Source organism: Chiloscyllium punctatum, chromosome 3 (assembly GCF_047496795.1).
Source record: "Chiloscyllium punctatum isolate Juve2018m chromosome 3, sChiPun1.3, whole genome shotgun sequence".
In the NCBI taxonomy this organism is placed as follows: domain Eukaryota; kingdom Metazoa; phylum Chordata; class Chondrichthyes; order Orectolobiformes; family Hemiscylliidae; genus Chiloscyllium; species Chiloscyllium punctatum.
Genome location: NC_092741.1, coordinates 136980571 through 137000316, shown reverse-complemented (window position 1 = coordinate 137000316; position 19746 = coordinate 136980571). Strand labels below are relative to the sequence as shown.

Sequence of the window (19746 nt, the reverse complement as noted above, 5' to 3'; positions counted from 1 at the left end):
CCGGTCCAGTGTCAAACTGTGATAAGGTGGAATATGAAGCATTAATGCTCTCATATTACATGTAGCAATATTGCAATGATACCATTGGCATGCCACTTAAGGTTTACTGACATAATGATTGTGAGGGAGGACACAACGCGCAACTACCATAATAGCTGCAAATTTTCATCGATTTCCCATAAGGACTGTTTAGCTGAAGAAGATGGTCCATCACCACATTTTTCACACAAGTAGACATGAGTAATAAACTCTTGCCTTGTCAGAAATCCCATACATTAAGTTCTGAACTGAAACCAACATGTTCATTCTGAAAGATGAGACTTAACAAACAATCCAGGTCTTTTTAATGTATAATTTCAGTAACATCACACTGGAAACTTTTGCTATAAATTCTGTGTCTTATGATCTTATACTCCAACCACCTGATGAAGGAACAGTGCTCCAAAAGCTAGTGCTTCCAAATAAACCTGTTGGACTCTAAACTGGTGTTGTGTGGTTTTTAACTTTATATTTTAAGAAACTGGATCTGTAAAGGAGCTTGATATAGCGTCTATAATAATTCTAAAACTGGTTTATAATTACTGGGGATTCGGGAATATTTATCTGAAAATTTTCCCATTTGAATCATTTGGTGAGGTTTTAATTCATTCAAACCTTACACAGTTATTCAGAATTACAATCTAAACGAAATATCACTCATGTGCATCAATCAGAGAAAAACTGTTAGTCTTTGTCCACTTGCTAACACAAAAATTCAAACAGTCACTTTTGCTTCATTATATTGCTCTGAGTTCCCAAGTCGAATCAAGCCACAGATATATAAAGGCAGTGTACCAGCAGTGATGCTTTCATATCTTAGTCACATATTTCTTTCACAGATGATTCACTTCTAGATTTTAATGAATGGTGCAATTGAACTCTTAACCGATCATTAACTTTGGCAAATTACCACATCACTGGGCAGTGTAATTGTCATTCACATTCAGAGGACAAAATCAATAGTTAATTTTGCACAAGAAAGGGTGAACTGATTTTTTTCCCCACATGAACGAGCTTTCTTCCTACATATAGGATGAAAAAGAATTTAGTTTAAACGGAATTTCCTATTATTCAATTCAACATTAAGAATTTATATTGAGCACACACAAAACACAAAAATGAATCTGTACTTACAATTAGTTATGACTTCCTACAAAAATGTTAAACTTCTGATTTTCATTCTCTGTTTGCCAACACTAATTATAACTACTAAATGATCCAACAATTGGACAGAAATACATATAACTACAAATTTGATATCATGCACATAAAATGAACTTACACTTTACATAAATGCAGATAGTGGAATTGAATTCTCATCAATTGCAAAACTAATTATATTGAATTATCACATAATTGGTGAGTAAAGTTATCATTCAGACTCATGGGACAGAATTAACCACCAACAGTGGAGAACTTTTGGCCACTGTTATGTCATTTGGTTCACGTAACTTATAAATACTTTGGACTCTCGATTTTGGAGCTCCATCTAGTGCATTTGTTGTATCAGTCCCTGAGTCTCAGTCATTAAGTATGTTGAAAACAGAAGTCGATAGATTTCTAGATATTCAGTATAGTCTGGGAAAATGTTGTTGCTGTAGAAGATCAGTCATAACATTGAATGGTAGAGCAGGCTCAAAGGGCCAAATGGCCTCCTCATTCTCTTATTTCCTAAGTGGCCGTTACTATTTGTTGGATGACGGCAATGTGGCAATAAAATTTGGCAACCTGGATATATGTTCTTATAATAATTACTACCTACTTCTTCTTGAATATCAAAAAATATTGCATCTCTTTCATTTAGAAATAGCAGTTTCAATAAATGGTTGTTGTCATAAGCCTGGGGGCTATCACTATAGCTTTTTTACCACTTGACTGCTTCAACAAACTGCCATTATCCCAATGGTGGGATGTTTATTCACATTTTGATTCATAAATCAAAAGTTACAAAATGGTCTGTTATTGATCTGGGATTATAAATGCAAATGTTTGTTTTTTTTTACAAGGGGTCAAGTGCTTGAGGGGATTAAACATTTGGAATGGACTTCCGTTAATATTGAGTTTCCCATGGTTTAGGGATTAGTATTAGTTTTGTCCCAACCACTTAAGATGCCTATATCCCTCTCAAGACTGTGTCATCCTCATTACTTGCCATCCCCCCTACTTTTAAGTGATCTGCCAACACAGCTATAATGCATTCAGTTCCATCATCCAAGTTATTAATATAAAGTATAAATAATTATATCTGCTGTACTGTTCCTGTGGCACTCTACTGGTTATAGATTGGCATCCTGAAATTGCCTCTTAACCCAACTCTACTTTCTATTAATTAGAGAGTCATGCTAATATATCAACCAACACCATGGGCTTTTATCTTATTAAGTAACTTTATGTATGAAAATAATGTTGTCTGCAGCTCTAGAATCCAATGACATTGAATTTACAAAAACCTGGGGGAGTGTTTAATTTTTTGGGGATTTTTGCCATTACATGTTAAGTCATGAGCCAACTACATCATCATTCATGTGAAATTTAGTTGAACACTGGTTGCATTTGCTGTGAAAGGTGGCATCTTATGCAAACAAAACACTTAATTTCAAAAGGGAAACAATTCCTTGAAATACTTGAATCCTTTAGTACGTACTTTTGGAATTTGCTTAATTTATTTTGGTTGGTGTCGAAGTCAGTCAGCATTACAGTAAACAATTCTATCACTTCAATGGTCCATTGGGTAGATCAGAAACATAATAGAATATTTTAAATGATTCAAAGTATGAGAGAATGTTGTTGTAGTGATTGGAAAGAGGTCAGCCAGGTGAACCTCATTGAATATGAGTTCCCTGATTGTGGCTTTTAAGTTCCAGGTCAAGTTCCTCCAACTCTTCCACTGATACAGTTAGTATTTAATGCAGAGTAGCTCGCCTCTTGCACCTGGCGTGTCTCAGATGAAATTCATTATCCCCCTCAGGCAGCAAAGGCATTAAGGTGGTGACATCTGCTGTTTCCATTTCAGATACTGAGGTATCGTTAATGCTTCATAGAGAGGAAACACCAAGGGTTCCGGAACAGTCGGAAAGGCAGTCAATGTTCCAGGCATATTTTGCTCCCGCACCATTTGTAAGCTTGCAACTTTCCTATGTTTCAAATGTTTAATCAGCACCATCGCATCTATCCCAGCTTTATACATGACTGGACCTAACGTCACGCCGACCATGTCTCTCATCTATACAGGTCTATTCAAAGGGTTCCTATACCAAACTTCATCCGGATGAATTATATGCCAGTATTCATCTCATTTGGGGTTACTGTAGCCCCTAAAAATAGGTTAGTTAGGGTCAGGTGTTAAAATCCAATTAGATTTCACAACCAATCCCAAAGTAGCTCTAAGCTCTTAATTTTGGGTTTAATAGAAGTGAGACAGGAAGTAGACATTTAATTATTTAATTAGTTGACTAATTAAATATTATAATATGGTTAACAGTCTCACATTTAACCTGCCTTAAAGTTTAACCTAGGCCAGGTCTTGGGAAACTAGAGAGCTCAAGGGTGGTGAGACCAGTTTTGAGGAAGAGGAAAGTAGCCTTAAAATGTGATGATCCATGTTCTGGGAAAGCCATTATATTCTTTTGTGTGGTGTACCATCAAGACCAGAAGTATTCTGGGAAGTATTCTGAAAAAAAGCACTGATTAGTTTCCTGTTTATGATATCATCATGATGCAAGAAATGACCATGTGACCTGAGGTTGCCATGGAGATGACCGGAAGCAGAACGCAAAAAAAACTGGGATTGGGATTGAGTCCACCGGTGGTTTCTGTTGTCAGTTCAGAACTTAAAGAGAGTTTGTGCAAACAGGAATCATGCAAGGTTCTCACCAAAATAAGTCATTTTCTGTTTAGCAACCATTGAACAAATCCAGATATGAATGTGGATTTCTGAGAATACAGCAGAGACTGTGTGTTATAATGCTAGAAAGAGCAGTGAGCTGAAGATTGGAAGGGCAACATATGTAAGGAAGTGACATAATGCATCAAAGTATTAACCTGTTTCTCCCTCCACATTTGCTGGTGGACCTGCTGAATTTTACCAGATTTTATGGTTTTACAATAGTTTGTGATTTTGGATAAGATCCATTGCAACTGCTTCAATATTACCAGCACGGACTAGAATGTCAAAGATGCCTGAGAAGGGATTTGCCAACATGACTTGTGAGCCTGGAGAGAAAGATTCTATTAATGAGTATCTTGTCAGTGGTAACCCTGTCCAGGAATTCAGATAGAATATGATTACTTGTGAATTTGACTCAAGGATGAAATGAGTGGTAAGTGAGAGACCCCATATAGCATAAAGACTGTTGGCAAGACTGTGAGGTTATGCGTGGTCCTATTTTGTACAAGTTGTTTTGCAAATGCCTGTAACTACCTGAGGTGTATCATCATTTCAACTATTAATGCAAAATTTACCGTTTATTGGAAATATCCTTCACCCATTAATGAATGTTTGAATTATGTTAATTCTGGTTGGCTTGTTCCAGTAAAATTTTTAAAATTTTCATCAACAAAAACTTGTCTGCAGGTTTCTTTCTGCTGTGGAGATTTCTGTCTATTTAAAAGCTTATTGGCCTCTAAGGAGATCATAACTTTTGTTAAATATGAGTTACCTTAAGCAAATCCTTGCTGGCTTGAAATTCATCATTGTGAGGCATGAGCGTAAAAAAAGCTAAAACTTTTGGGGAGACCTGAGTGATAAGAATTGAGATGGGACAGCCAGAGACAATAGTGAAAATACAACACTGGCTGACTTTGGAATAACTCAAGTTCAACAATCTCAAATCCTAATCATTGTTCACATTACTTCAGTTGCTGATGATAATGTTCCTACTCTTCCCACTAATACTACCTCTCGAACCATCTTTTATTTATTTACTTGCCTCATTACCATCCACATTTGGATTGCAGCATCATCGCTTTTGCTATTGAACCTCTGCTGCCGAAATCCTATCACAGATGTTTCCTTTTCCCTTTGTTTAAATATCTGTTACACCTCTCACTTCTTCCAGTTTTGAAGAAAGGCCGTAGTCCTGAAATGAGAACTTGTTTTTCACTCCACAAATGTTAGCAGACCTGTTGAATATTTCCAGCTTTTTCTGCTATTATCGCAGACTTCCAATATCTGCAGAATTTTGTATTTGTCTTAAGATGGTTCAACAATTTACATGAGAGAATTGCACATTGTAATCGATTCCCATCATCAGGAACTTTTGCTAACCCCTCCTTTAATTCAGCCTGCTGTTATATTAATTTGGTGTCTCAGTGCTTTGAATGCTTTTGTCCAGATGCCTTCGTATTTATCAGTTTCCCAGCTTTCATGCATCAGTGGTCTTCGTTGTACATCCGTTGGGATTATCATGTATCACAACCTCCAACATAATCCCATTCTGGCAAAAGGCATTGGCACGTACAAGTGCATGAGATTCAAGCTGTTTCTGACAAAAGCCCATCAAACCCTTTCATTCCTGACTCCAGTCATGACAGGAGGTCTAATTATATATCTGTTCTCCTCACTGAGTCTGTTCCTGGCAAAGAAGTCTTGCCATGTATCATTGTTCTGGTTCAATCCTTCAAAACAAAATGCCTGGTCCAGTGCCAGCGCTTCTGATTCCACTGCTGGCAGGAGGTTAAATTACGTATCAGTGCTCCTGGTCCTAGTCTGAGCAGGAGGCCTTGTCATGTATCAGAACTCTTGGCAGCCCTTCTGATAGGAATTCATCAGGTATTTATGTTGTTGACTCACACCAGTCCTGGCAATAAGCCTTACTACGTATCTATGCTCTTAGCTGTACTCTTGCTTGAAAAAATGTCAGGTCATATATTTGTACTCTTGGCATTGAAGCTAGCCATGGATCATTCTCTGGCTACCTTCCTGTTGAGAGGACTTGTATGACTGCTCTGAATGAAAAGAAACTGGTTGCACCTCAGCTCTTTTTGGCAAAAGCAGTAATGCATTAAGGCTCTTGAAATTGCTCTTGGCAAAATCTTGTTGTATTAATGACCCTCGCTCTGTGTCAAGCGGTCTAATCATTTTCCAGTTATCTTGGCTGCTTTCTCTTGTAACAGGAAACCTTCTCATGTATCAATGATCCTGTCTCAAGCCAAGGCCTGATTTGCCTGCTGTGAATTTCACTGGTTCTTGGTTAGATCACAAATGCGAGCAGTGATTTTCTCTGTTCCAAAAGGTACGAGATTTTGATTTGTAAAAGTAACTGATTTCTAACTATATATACCTTGCAACCATATGGTGTCAGCTCAGTAGGCTAGATGACTGGAGTGTGGTTTAGAATAATACCATCAGTGGCGCTTCATGGCCCCACTTGTGGAATGGTTACTCTCAAGCTTTACACAACCAATTGTTTCTCTCTAATCAAGAGAGATGCCTATGGCTGTTATTATGACAGTGGCTCCAGATATATCTAGCATCCTAAATCACCTGAAGTTGTTAAATTCTATTAACGGAAGCTATGAATAGAAAAAATTACAACTCAATAAGCATCAGTCTTGCCAATTTGTCACCTAACTGACACCGAAGTATTAGTCAAAGAACTCTAATCTTTACTCTCCTAACCCATTTAATGAAAATCACTTATTGACCAGCTTGAACTGTAGATTGTTGCTAGTCATGTTTCTCCTTCACTGTTTCCTCTTTCTCACGTGAGGGAGGTGTTTCCACGCATCCATGCTGACCTTATCCTTCTCATTTGTACAAGACAAGGAATGTGTTCTTCATGGAGCCTTACTAAGGCACTGCTGTCTATGTTTCAGATGGTACAACTTCTGTCACTGTGCATCAGTGATGTATAAAGTGAATAGTGAAAGTGATAGATGGGAAGTCAATCAAATGCAATCTTGTGCTGGATGATATCAAGCTTCTTGAGTGTGTTGGAGCTACACTCGTGCAAGCAAGTGGGGATTACTTCATCACAATCCTGAACTTTTGTTTAATTAATTCGTAGAATGTGGGCATCACTCTCTAGGCTAGTATTTATAGCTAATTCCTAGGGCATTTAAGAATCAACTACGTTTACTTCTTAGATAGATATCACTTCTTAGATTCCCTACAGTGTGGAAACAGGCTCTTCGGCCCAATCAGTCCACACCGATTCTCCAAGGAGTAACCCACCCAGACCTATTTCCCTCTGACTAATGTACCTAACATTATGGGCAATTTAGCATGGGCAATTCACCTGACCTACATATCTTTGGATTGTGGGACGAAACCGGAGCACCTGGAGGAAACCCACGTAAACATGAGGAGAATGTGCAAACTCCACACAGACTGAGGCTGGAATTGAACCTGGGAGGATGACAGATTCCCTTCCCTACAGGGCGTTATTGAACCAAATGGGTTTTTTCAACAATTGACAACAGTTTCATGGTCATCATTAGGCTTTTAATTCCAGATATTTTAGTGATTTCAAATTTCACCATCTGCCATGGCGAGATTCAAACTCAGGTCCCTGGTTTAATATTCTGGCAATAATCCCACAAGGGCAATGCCTCCCATGACCAGCAAAAAAAAAGAACATCATGTTGGATGTGCCTACTCCTGTACCATCTCTGGCTAGCACTGCCCCAATCCAAGAACTTTTGGAAATCCAAGTCCACAGAGAGAAGCTATTCAATCCAAGCCAAGGTTTAGTTCCCAGCAGACCCCTGCCAACATTATAGTCATTAACTGCTGAACTGTCTTAAATTTCAAGGGCCTGAAATAACCCAAAAGACAATATGCATTCTTATATCTCCATAAATCTTGAAACGGTAACTGTCACATAGTTAAATATTTTATACACAGAAAGAACACTCAAATATTAAGGATATAATTAATTCATAATGATTTTCTCATTGATGCTGATTGAGACAAGCATGTTTGCAGGATATCAAGAAGACTCCCTCCCTTTCTGTGAAGTCCCATAGAACTGTAAACATCCTACATGAACAAAAGCGTATAGCCAGGTGCAACATGAATTGAATGCCTCATCCAAGGGGATGACATGTTTGACAACATCACTCCCCCAGCGCTGCACTGGAAGAGTAGATGGGATAATGTGCTCAAACCCTAGTGCGAAACTTGAAACCATAAACCTTTGTCTAAGAAACGAGAAGAGCCACCAACCAAATCAAGCTGACACCAACAAATTGGTGGGTCAGAGAGGTGACACCCCTGCAAATGACAAGCTGCTGGTGAAAACTGACACTGCCCAGATCTTCAAGATAAACCTCTTTCAACAAGTAAATTGCACCATTGCTGTTATTGTTAGAGGTAGTTATAACATAGGGGGCTTTGTCAGCTCTTTGCCTGAAGATACATCAAATGACCGTTGCAAGTAGAACATTTGTGTATATTTTGTTTCAGATAAATTTACACCAGGCAGTGCACTGAATGGATTGTCAACAGTTGAAGTGGAGATTTGCAACAGAAGGATTGTTCATCTTATTTCAATTTGGACAAAAGACACTTGTAAAAGTACAAATGTAACAGCTCCAAATGAGTTTACATTTATCTAGAATATATAAACACGTGTATTGCAATAAAACATTTTAAGTTTTTTATTTAGGATATCTGTTAATGTTAAATTATTTGTATAATTAGCCACCATCTCTTTGGTAATTACAATTCACACTCAAGTACCTTTACAATATAGTCAATAATACAGTTTAAGACAGGTTTGAGAATATCCTTCCTTATGGGATAGGCATAGGCCTAGTGATATCATTGCTAGATGATTGATTTGAACTCAGGTTTTGGGGACCTGAGTTCAAATGCTGCTATGGCAGAGACTGGAAATTGAGTTCAATAACAATCTGGAATTAAGCTTCTAATGATGACCATCAAACCAATTGCTGGAAAAACCCATTTGGTTCACTAATGTCCTTTCAGGAAGAAAATCTGTCATCCTTACTTGGTCTGGCCTACATTTGACACCAGACTCACAGCAATGTGGTTGACTCATAACTGTCCTAGCCAGAGATGTCCACATTCTGTTAGTGAATGAGAAGAACAAAATGGGTGATTTCGTTATCACCTAACTGCTTGCAAATGTTTTGGAATTAACTTAACATAATCATTTAACAACTAAAAAACATAAATTAGCAATAAAGTAATTAATTAAAATGGAAATAATAGTAAGTTACCAAAATAGATTTTAGCCTTCCTGTAGTTATTTGGACCATGCTCTGTCTATGAATTACTGATCAAGCTACTCACAGTGTGAAACAGTGTGGTACAGTCACTTGGACTGAGGCATGTTATTAGTACAGTAAAGGGAACTTTATTTTCAGTTTTCATGAGAACATTTTATCAGGGATGCCAACAAGTTATCATCCCACCTCATGAGGGCAGTGTGGGTGTGGGTGTAGGTGTGGGTAGCTGAGACAGTTAGTGCACAATCATCCTGGATTGTATTGCCACAAGAGGATGAATGATCAGTTGCAGTCTGTTGCCAGAGTAAGTGCCACTGTCTACTACATCCTTGATTTCCCTATGACCTTGTCCTATTGTACAGGACCATTACACATAGACAGGATGTAGATGACAGACATCTCCATCATATACCTCATGTCTAATCTGTGTCTCTCCCTTCATTGCACCTACATTATGTTGGACCATGAACAATACAGTGATACTGTATCTTACACAGCTGATATGGTTCCCATTTCAAATGGATCGGGACATAAAACAAGCAGCATCTCACACAGTACCAACTCCTTCACTTTTCGTCACAGTTAGAGTAATCTATACATCATAAACCTCCTTATTAAACACCAGAGTGAACAAAGACACTGCGCCCAAAGGTCACTTCAGGATCAAGAGCTCAGATGAATGTCATACACACACATCACCTGAAACCTCTTTGAAATCCATTTATTCCAGCTCTTCCACCATACACTGGCACATTTCATTCAGAACACTCTCAATCAAAACATCCAACAAACCACCTTTTTACTCAAAGTGCAGTTGAATTATTACAGCTCTGGGAGCTGACATCTACAACTGTACCTTTGAAAGTGAGGTAAATCTTTTTGAAGTAAGGTTGCTAACTTTAAACAAGGCAAATAATGGAGACATGAGGCACAAATTGGCTGGGGTGGAGTAGGAAAATGCAGGAAAAGCAATGAGTAGTCTTTAAAGAACTATTACATGACTTATATCAACCATACATTCCTTCAAGGTGAAACAAAAACTCTAAAAATGTCAGTCAAACAAACAAAGGAAGTTTAGGATTGCAGATTAAAAATGCCAATAAAATTGCCAGAAATAGCAATAATTCTGAGGATTGGGTAGTTTATAGAATACAGCAAAAGAGGACCAAGAAATTTATAAGAAAGAGGGCTAAGAGAATGAATGCAATCTAATAAAATAAAACACAAAAATGGGACTGTAAAAATTACTCTCGGCACACAAAAGAGAAATGTTGCAAATGAAAGTGGGTCCATTACATACAGAGTTAGTGAGAATTTCGGATAGGGAATAGAGAGACAGCAGCAAATCTAAATTATTACTTTGCATCGGTTTTCACTGAGACAGATACCAGAAAAGTTCCAGTACTGGAGATCCAAGTGGCTAGGGAGAATGAGGAGTTGAAGAGAATTAGCATCAGATAGAAGATTCTACTGGATAAGTTAGAGGCTGAAATTTAATAAATCCCCAAGATGTGATGGTCTACATCCCAGAGTGTTGACGTGGGTGGCTATAGAGATAATCAATGCATTGGTAATTATCTTCAAAAATCCTATAGCTTCTTCAATGATTTGTGTGGATAGCAAATGTCACCCAACTATTTAAGGGAGCAAGAGAGAAAACAGAATTCCAAACCATGTTAACCTTGTATCAAGAATAGGGAAAGTGTTAAAATCTATTTTAAAGATAGACTGTTGATTGATGATAATCTGTTTGGGCATAATCAGCATGGATTTGCAAATGGGAAATTCTATTTTACCTAGTTGACACTAAAATGCCATCTAGCAATTCGGGATGGATGATAAATGCTGGCCTAAACAGCAATACCACATCTTATGAACAAAAAGAAACCTATTGGCTTTCCATTAGTGGCCCTAATGTCACTCCATGACAAATAGGAATCATAACTTTTATATTTAAATGAATGTGTTTGATCGGTTTTTCCTATCCTTTAAGGTACTAGGGAAATAATTGATAAAGAAGCCTTAGGCTAAGAAGCAGGGCACGTAGAGGACAATGGCAGCACATACCTGGGAACTAAACCACTTACAAGTTCCCCTCCAAGCCACACACTATCGTGACTTGGAAATATATCGTCATCCTTCCACTGTTGTTGAGCCAAAGTCCTGTAATTCCCTCCCTAAGAGCATTGTGAGTCTACTACAACATATAGACTGCAGCAGTTCAAGAAGGCAGCTCACCACCACCTTCTCAAAGGCAACTAGACTTGAGCAATAAATGCTGGCCCAGCCAGTGACACCATGTCCCATGAGTCAATAAAAAAAAGTTAACCATGTCTTCTTCACATATACATAAGCATTGCCACATCAGATACAAATAGAGGTGGAGGTGAAGTATACCACGCTGGCAGTTCATGCACATCTAGGAGAAAGTGAGGACTGCCGATGCTGGAGATCAGAGCTGAAAATGTGTTGCTGAAGAAGGGCTCATGCCCGAAACGTCGATTCTCCTGTTCCTTGGATGCTGCCTGACCTGCTGCGCTTTTCCAGCAACACATTTTCAGTTCATTCACATCTCCCAGTTAAATGCAGAGTACTATTTAAGTCAAGCATTGGAAGTGCAGAGGTCAGCATCTTCTAAGCAGAGACAGAAACACACTGCTGTATTTTCTTAAAAAGTTAAATCTGCATTTTCTACAAATGGCAAAGTTTGAAGTGGGTCATCTTCAACCCAATGTCAAGACAACAAACTCTAATGTTCACAGGGCAGACAAGTCGGCCTAGTTCAGTTAGAGTACATACAGAATTGATTTAACCAACTGGTTATGCACACTCATAACACAGATGTCCCCACCTCATTTCCAAGGCCAAGCTGTGGGCAACATACCCGTGTCTTGATGAAGCCTACTGCATTGATCCCTAAAACAACAATTTAATTATTGGGCTAAAACCACCAATTGAATTTAAAAGAACCAAAACAACATTCCAGTGACTTAAAACAGCAACTTTGAAGATGGGCGCATATTTACACCCATACCTTGCATATTAAAATGGAATCAGTCGGTCTAGAAAATCCAATCAAAGATAATCACTTTGGCTGAGTATGAATGAGTTATGACCTGGTCAATCACAAATACAATGCAGATATTCAACCGTGTAGTCAACCAGGTGGGGTCAAGCTGAACTAGCTCCACAGAGGCCCCTAACCAACACCATGTCACCCTTTATTAATAAATTAATAGGCCTGGAGTTTAGTACTGCCTCATTCAGAGTCAGGTACGAGGGAGGGGACCCTCTGTTCAGCTATGTAATTGCCTGCACTCAAATGGTGTTCCCCATGCTCAGTTGAACTGGAAAGGATGTCCATTTCCATCAGAATACCCTGGCATACCCCTCATATGCTCCACTTGCCACACTTTCCAATGATAAAGCCAACTGTAGTACACGTTTGAAGTCCAGCTGGGTGGTTTTACATAGTTATGTCATTAATTCCATAGGCCAAACAATCTCTCATCATCTCATTAAGAGTTAAACCAAAGTCACAGGCTTCTGCCAGTCATTTTAACTTAAGATCATGATACAGATTCTCCTGGTTCTTGAATTGCAGAATATAAGTGATAGAATCTCAGAATTAGAGGAGGCTTTGCTTCGTAATATTCCTTAATTATGTCTATCAATTCTTAAAAGGTTTTAGTATCTGGTGTCTCTTCTTAGTAACAGAAAAAGCTGCAGCTCCACAGACTGTCAGAAGAATTACTCTGAAGACAACAAATGCTGGAGATCACAATGGGTCAGGCAGCATCCATGGAGAGAGAGCAAGCGAATATTTTGAGTCAAGATGACTCGTCATCAGAGCTGAAATAAAGTGTGGAGGGGATAGCATTTATGCTATAGTGGAAGGGTGGAGGGTCAATGGGTGTAGGGTGCCAGTGTGAAAAGATGTTGATAGTTCAGCTTAAGTGATCAGTGTGTAAGAATGGCAGAACAATGGTACGTCTCCTGTTAGAATTGCGAGGATAGTAATTGGGATGGGGGGAGGAGAACATATGATAACAAGTTAAAGGAAAGGGAAGAAATGATTCACTTTTTAATGGTGTTGAACTCAATATTACATCCAGAAGGCTGTAAAGTGCCTCTTGTGAAGATGAGATGTTGTTCCTCCAGTTTGAGCTGTGATTCACTGGAAAACTGCAGTATTCCGATGGCTGACATGTGGGCATGCGAGCAGGGCGCTGTGTTAAAGTGATTCGCTACAGGAAGATCAGGGTCATGCTTGTGCACAGAACAGAGGTGTTCTGCAAAGTAGTCACCCAGTTGGCGCTTGGTTTCTCCAATTATAGCAGCAAATTGGGTGCAGCAAGTACAATACACAAGACTGGAGGAAGTACAGGTGAAATCCTGCTTCACCTACAAAGACTGTTTAGGCCCTGAGCAGGGAAGTGGCGAAGAGGCAGGCATTGTACCTTCTGCAGTAACATGGGAAGGTGCTATGGAGAGAGAAGGTGGTATTGTGGTTGTGGAATGGACTAGGGTGTCCCAGAGGGAATGATCCCTCCATGTTACTCATTGTTTTCCACCTGCTACAATGTCATTTGCTCAAAAAAAAGCGTTCTTTCCACATACTGGGCTCAACGGCAGGATCGAATGACTCAAGTTTCCCAAATAATGACATGATGTAAGAAATACTTACTCCAACTCAAAGATGACTGTTGCAAGCAAGTTTCTCCAGGATAGCACTGAAAAACTCTACAAAGCATTAGGACAAGAGACTCTGGCTCAGAAAGGAATTCATCGAACCATTATCTAATCATGTCTAAACTATGGACCTGGAAACAACATGCAATGAACATGTTTGGGTGACCAGTCAGTTGGTAAGAGGGGATCGTGTGATGAGTCGAAAAGAGTGGCTCTGGAAAAACACAGCAGGCCAGGCAACATCCAAGGAGCAGGAAAGTCAACATGTTGGGCATAAGCCCAGATGAGGCAATTATTCCCCTTGATTGTGTTTAAGAAACTGTTTTTCTCCAGACCACAGAGCAGAAAAGAACAACACCAAAGAAACCAAACCCCTAACCAGATACTCTCTCTCTCTCTCTCTCTCTCTCTATCCACCCATCCTGCAAGCTGCAGTTCTGCCTGTCATCTGACTACAATAGGCTGTGTTTTAAGAATCAACCAAACAGCTGCTGACTCTGAAAGAAAACATAAATCATCAAGAAACATCTTTAATTCACAGGCACCTGTGTAATAAAGATTAGAGTGGGGCTGGAAAAGCACAGCAGGTCAGGCAGCATCCGAGGACCAGGAAAATCGACTTTTCAGGCAAAAGCCCTTCATTCCTGATGAAGGGTCTTTGCCCGAAACGTCGATTTTCCTGCTCCTCAGATGCTGCCTGACCTGCTGTGCTTTTCCAGCACCACTCTAACCTTGACTCTAATCTCCAGCATCTGCAGTACCCACTTCCTGCTGTGTGCTTAAAGGCATTATTTTTATGTAGCTCACATTACAGGTAGAATAAATACTTTTAAAAACTTACACAAGAAAAGCTGACTATTTTACAGTCCCATCATGTTTGCACTTCCAGAGTAGGCAGCAATGATTGTGAAGGTGACAGCAGTCTATGTAACATTTTTCAGAACTTCCTGGTTCCACAAAACATAAATTCCAGCCTTACCTTTGTCAGGCCTCTCTGGAGCCACCTGTGTAGTTTAGACACCGACCAGATTAAATTTAATCTATGGTAATCAGAATCCTATTCACATCAATGGCCCCCACCTTGCACATTGATAGGCTCTACCGCCTGAAACATTCAGATACAGTGGATGACTGATGTTTAAATCCGTTACATTCATATTCAATCACATTGTCAGTGTTAACTGGACTCATACTGAGATTGTTAACACCCCATTAACACCAAGCAAGCCAAAAGTGAAATACCTCATGGTGTGAATTCCTACTACCATATACAAATCCTAGTCTTGCTTCTACAGGCCATCACACCTCAGTTATAATTATATCACCACTTCATCACATTAATATATTGCCTGCAGTACAAAAATAAATGATACACATTCTTTTCAGGACATGTTTAACAGTTCCTGTCAACAGATTTGATCTAGGGAATGTGGCATTTACTTTCAAAATATTAAAAGCCACTCTCTCACTCGAGAAGAATCTGAAAGCCCCTCACATGCAATCTATGAGCAGCAGCTAATTTTACATTGAACAATATTTATGCATTACCATTTAGAAAGACAAGGACAGCAGACACATGGGAATCCACCAGTAGCAAGTATACTGACAAGACCCAAGTGAGACATGTCCTCACTTGCAATTATATCGCTGATCCTCCATATTCTCTGGGTCACAAACTTGGAAGTTCCTTGCTAATAACATTGTAAGAAAATACTTCTACCCTGAGAAACAGTAATGGTTCAGGCTAAATCTCACCACCACTTGCTAAAGGGCAATTAAAGACAATGAATGTTGGTCTTGTCAGTGATGCTCACATCCCAAGAATGAATGAAAGAACACTGTACTGACAAAGCAAATTTGAAATGTGCATTCATGTGCATGGACATGCAACGTTTAGAACTTACCCTTGGGTCTCGCGACTTGTAATTTTCTTTGACAAGGCTTGATAATAAGGCAGTTTCTTGAATTTCTCTGATCCCACAGCCACGTAATATTGGTTGTTATCTAATTCAGCTGCACCTAGCAATGCTCTTCCATCGAGTGTGCAGAGTCTGAATATAAAAAAGAGAGTTTTAACCCCTTTAACTAAATTTTTAAAGTTATTTTTGGCTGATTATCTTTTTATATATTGTTATGAAGCAGAGGTTGACCATCCTCTGATAACTAAAACCAAAACACCAGAGAGGCTTGCCTTGCCTTATGATCTGTTAAAAGAAGCGTGAAAAGTGGTATAACCTACCTCTCACACCCCAATCCGTTATAAAGGAGTGGTTAATTGAAATGAAATCCTTTCAATTACTCTATAATCAACAAGTAACAGTTTATTTATCTAACTCCAACAGTGAACAAATTAACAGAACTATTAACAAACTGAATAATTTCCCTCTAACTACAAACTATTTCGAACTAAACAAAATTCTGACATATGCTGTTCCAATAACATACAAGTCCCACTTATATAACAAAAGAATAGAAGTTAGGCTCTCAAGATTACAGCTAGGATACATCTTCCCAAATGCTCCAGGCTCTCCCTGCTAATCTTCTTTCAGGAACGCTTTTCTCCTTTGAATTCTTGTGTCAGAAACACTTCTGTACGTCGAATTCTTGCGTCAGTTCTTCGGTCAGGAGTGTTTGCTCTGTGAATTCTGAGGTCTGGAATATTAGCTAAGAGTGACGTGGTACCTTTATTAATTAGATGGTGCTTTCGCTGAGAGCTGAAAGTCGTCATCTCTCAGATGGTGATTTGCTCTCACCAATTTTCCAAATGCCTTCATCTTTTACATCCTTAATGACCTATTAATTCCTTTACAATTGAATTGGTTCTAGGTAGTCAAAACTATCAGATTTAAATTTAATTGGCTTTTGATATCTAAGGGCTAAACTGATTGGCTAAATTTGAAAAGAGTTGTTGTCTTGGTAAAAATGCTGCCTGGCTGTTCGATACAAGATGTTTCAATTCGGGCACTCTCTGCACACCTACACTATAAACTGCTGCTCAGACATCCATTTTAACTCTAAGCACTGGAAAACACCATATTTTAAAACAACCACATAATGCTTTCCCCCAATCTACAATTTTACAACATCAAGCACACCAACTTCACAATGATATTAAGGAAAGGTATGAAGTCAAGGAGATAGAGAAGTTTTTTACAATTGGCAGAGAATTTCCATAATTTTCCCAATCAGCTGACATAAAAGTTTTATAAGGTTATGCTGTTTTTATAAAATTGCAGCAGAAAACTCATGGAATCACTTTAGGTATTCTTAGCTACTGTCAAGGTCAGGTATTTGGAAGTCAAACATAATATAGAATAAACAGAAGTAATTTTGTCGACTTTTTCATTAAATGCCCTGACACTAAGCACCAGAGCAAGACAAATCCAGAGCAACATCAGGATGTAGTCTTTTAGTGTTGTGGGTCTCTGTTCTCATTTCATCTCCTCTGAGCCTGGTATTGAATATTCTCAATGTGTACCCAAGATGGTATTTTGGCTTTATTGATTCATTAAAGCATCTTGATACCAGTTTTGGAAAACCACTTCCGACTACAGCCACTTCCATTTCTGACAGCACCAATGGTACTCTTCATTTTAACTTTCTTTCTTCAGAGATGTAAATGGTTTGCAAGTTTCCTATTGTGAAAAGGCAGATTCATTGTGAAACCCCATGAGATGGATTAGAATTTGAAATAAACTTGCTAAGATAGATTGCTTGGCAGTTCATAAGCATCAGAAAGAGAGACGGACAGGTTAACGGATCTGAGGGGGCCCATCATCAGACTCCTTGAGCAGCTTATGATAAAGGATTACCATCAAAACATTAGTGTATCTTGCTGTTTCAAATGCTAATTAACCTGCTGTGCATTTCTCGTTTCAATATTATGTTCTCCAAAAACTAATGGCACATCCCAAAAGGAGTGAAAGGGATTTGTCAGGCTCACTCCTTTGAGAACTGGTTGACTTTTACTGCCAACCTCCATGATAAATAGCACATTAGAAAAATTAAAATGAAATTGCACTAAATAAGATCATTAGCAAATATAAAAGCATGTTCCCAAGCATTGTTCAAACATGAAAAAAAAGTCTCTTGATATTATGCCTGACTTTGCTTCCTCCTCTATTGCTGGATGTTCTCCATCCAAGCTAATCCTTTCTGCAAAGTCAAATTCCACATAAGTAAAGTGGCTGCCTTCCCCAAATAGCAGAGCAGCTAAGTGTGGTACAACACAGTGAGCACAATATCTTTGTCTTGGCATCATTAAAACTCACTTACTCATTATTCCACGTGATTAAAAGAATTCGCAACACAGAGAAACAAAGCAGCAAAAACTATGGCTGCAGGAAATCTGAAATAGAAGCTGTCACTTGCTGGAAAACACTCGAAACCAGTTCAGGCAGCATGTGTGCTTTCACTGCCGGTACAGCCTGACTTGCCGCGTATTTCCAGCATTTTCTCACAACATGCATTCCCATCAATAAACCATTCCTCTGAATAGAAGGAGAAATGCTTGTAAATTGGAACACTTTACTCAGAAATACAAAGGAAACCCAATTATCCAAAGGACGTGGATGGGGAGCATTTCGGTCGGTTAATGGAATGTTGGATAATCGAGGTTCCCTTGTATACACCCTGGCATTGCCACTGTTGACCAGTCTCGTACATAATATTTATTCACAAGCAGAACAAACAGTTCCTCTCCATCAACCCGGGCCAGGAGTCATGCTTTCATATGGCGGTTTTCTACTGTTATCCAAGAAAGTTTTAACAAACTTGGCGGGGGGCCCTCAAAATACAGTATGGTATTAGAAAAGAGAAACAAGATACATGGAGAATTTGGAAAAACAGGTAGCATTATAATAAAAAATAATAAGACATGTGGGACCGTGTTCAAATAACGATCAAAATCAGTGAGTGGCAAAAATACCCTCTTTATTCAGCAACGGGAGTATCACAGTTCGAGACAGCGATGGAATCCTGAAATACTGTCCTCACAAGAGCCCCTTCATACACAGTTATTACATAGATTAAAATTATATCATTATGGTGTTATGTTGTTTCATCTATTGTACACAAAGGTTTGCATGATTTCTGTCCTAGGGAAACAGGAGAAGTTAGAAACGTTGGTTAAGTGGTGACTGTTACTTCTGATGGGATTAAGAATGTCTGTCCAGTCTGTTTGCATAATTAAGAGGTGTTAGTCCTTTTATCTTTTAAATTAGTAAACGTTAGTAAAAGTACGAAACCTATATGCTCTAAATAAATTAGAATTTATACATGTACTTAATAAAGGACTAAAGGATATTAAACTAATTACCGCAGCTAAGATTTTGTTTACTATTTGCCAGTGTGAGTTTCATTCATCATGCAGTTTCACTGTTTTGATAGTAAGTTTAGAGGCCCTGTTAATATGTAGTTAACAAGTACATCTGATAAAGGCTGAAGGTGTGAAGGAGCAGTAATGGGTTTTGAAAACTACAAAAACACAGTTTTATGAATGACTGAATGAAAACATGTTATAATAAGTATAAAGAGTTATGAATGAATAAATGGGAATGTGGTTTTGGTAAATATATCGAGCTGGTGAGTGAGATTGAAAAGATACCTATAATATAATCTCTCACAGCCATATTAGAGTAAGAGAGAATTTAATAATGTCTAAATTAGGGTTCAAGTGTATGTATGCATGCAAAATAAATAAGTTTGGGGAGCTGTGGTTGGCCAAACAGGAAAACAACATTGAAATACTGCACAGAGGTTGATATCCCATCACAAAGTCATCCTTTGTTTACACCAGAACAAGACGTGGACTCTGACAAG

General features: G+C 38.7%; 1 protein-coding gene across 13 annotated transcripts in view; it reads right to left on the bottom strand.

Moving 5' to 3' along the window:
• LOC140465522 (doublecortin domain-containing protein 2) overlaps window positions 1-19746 on the bottom strand; it is a 137686-nt gene that overhangs the window by 52482 nt on the left and 65458 nt on the right. For 12 of the 13 annotated variants that reach the window (XM_072561086.1, XM_072561092.1, XM_072561078.1 and 9 more), the window contains exon 6: window positions 15831-15977. The exons of the other annotated variant lie outside the window; for it this stretch is intronic. In XM_072561086.1, the coding sequence (XP_072417187.1) occupies window positions 15831-15977 (147 nt within the window). The remainder of the gene's footprint in view (window positions 1-15830; window positions 15978-19746) is intronic. 13 annotated transcript variants of the gene reach the window in all.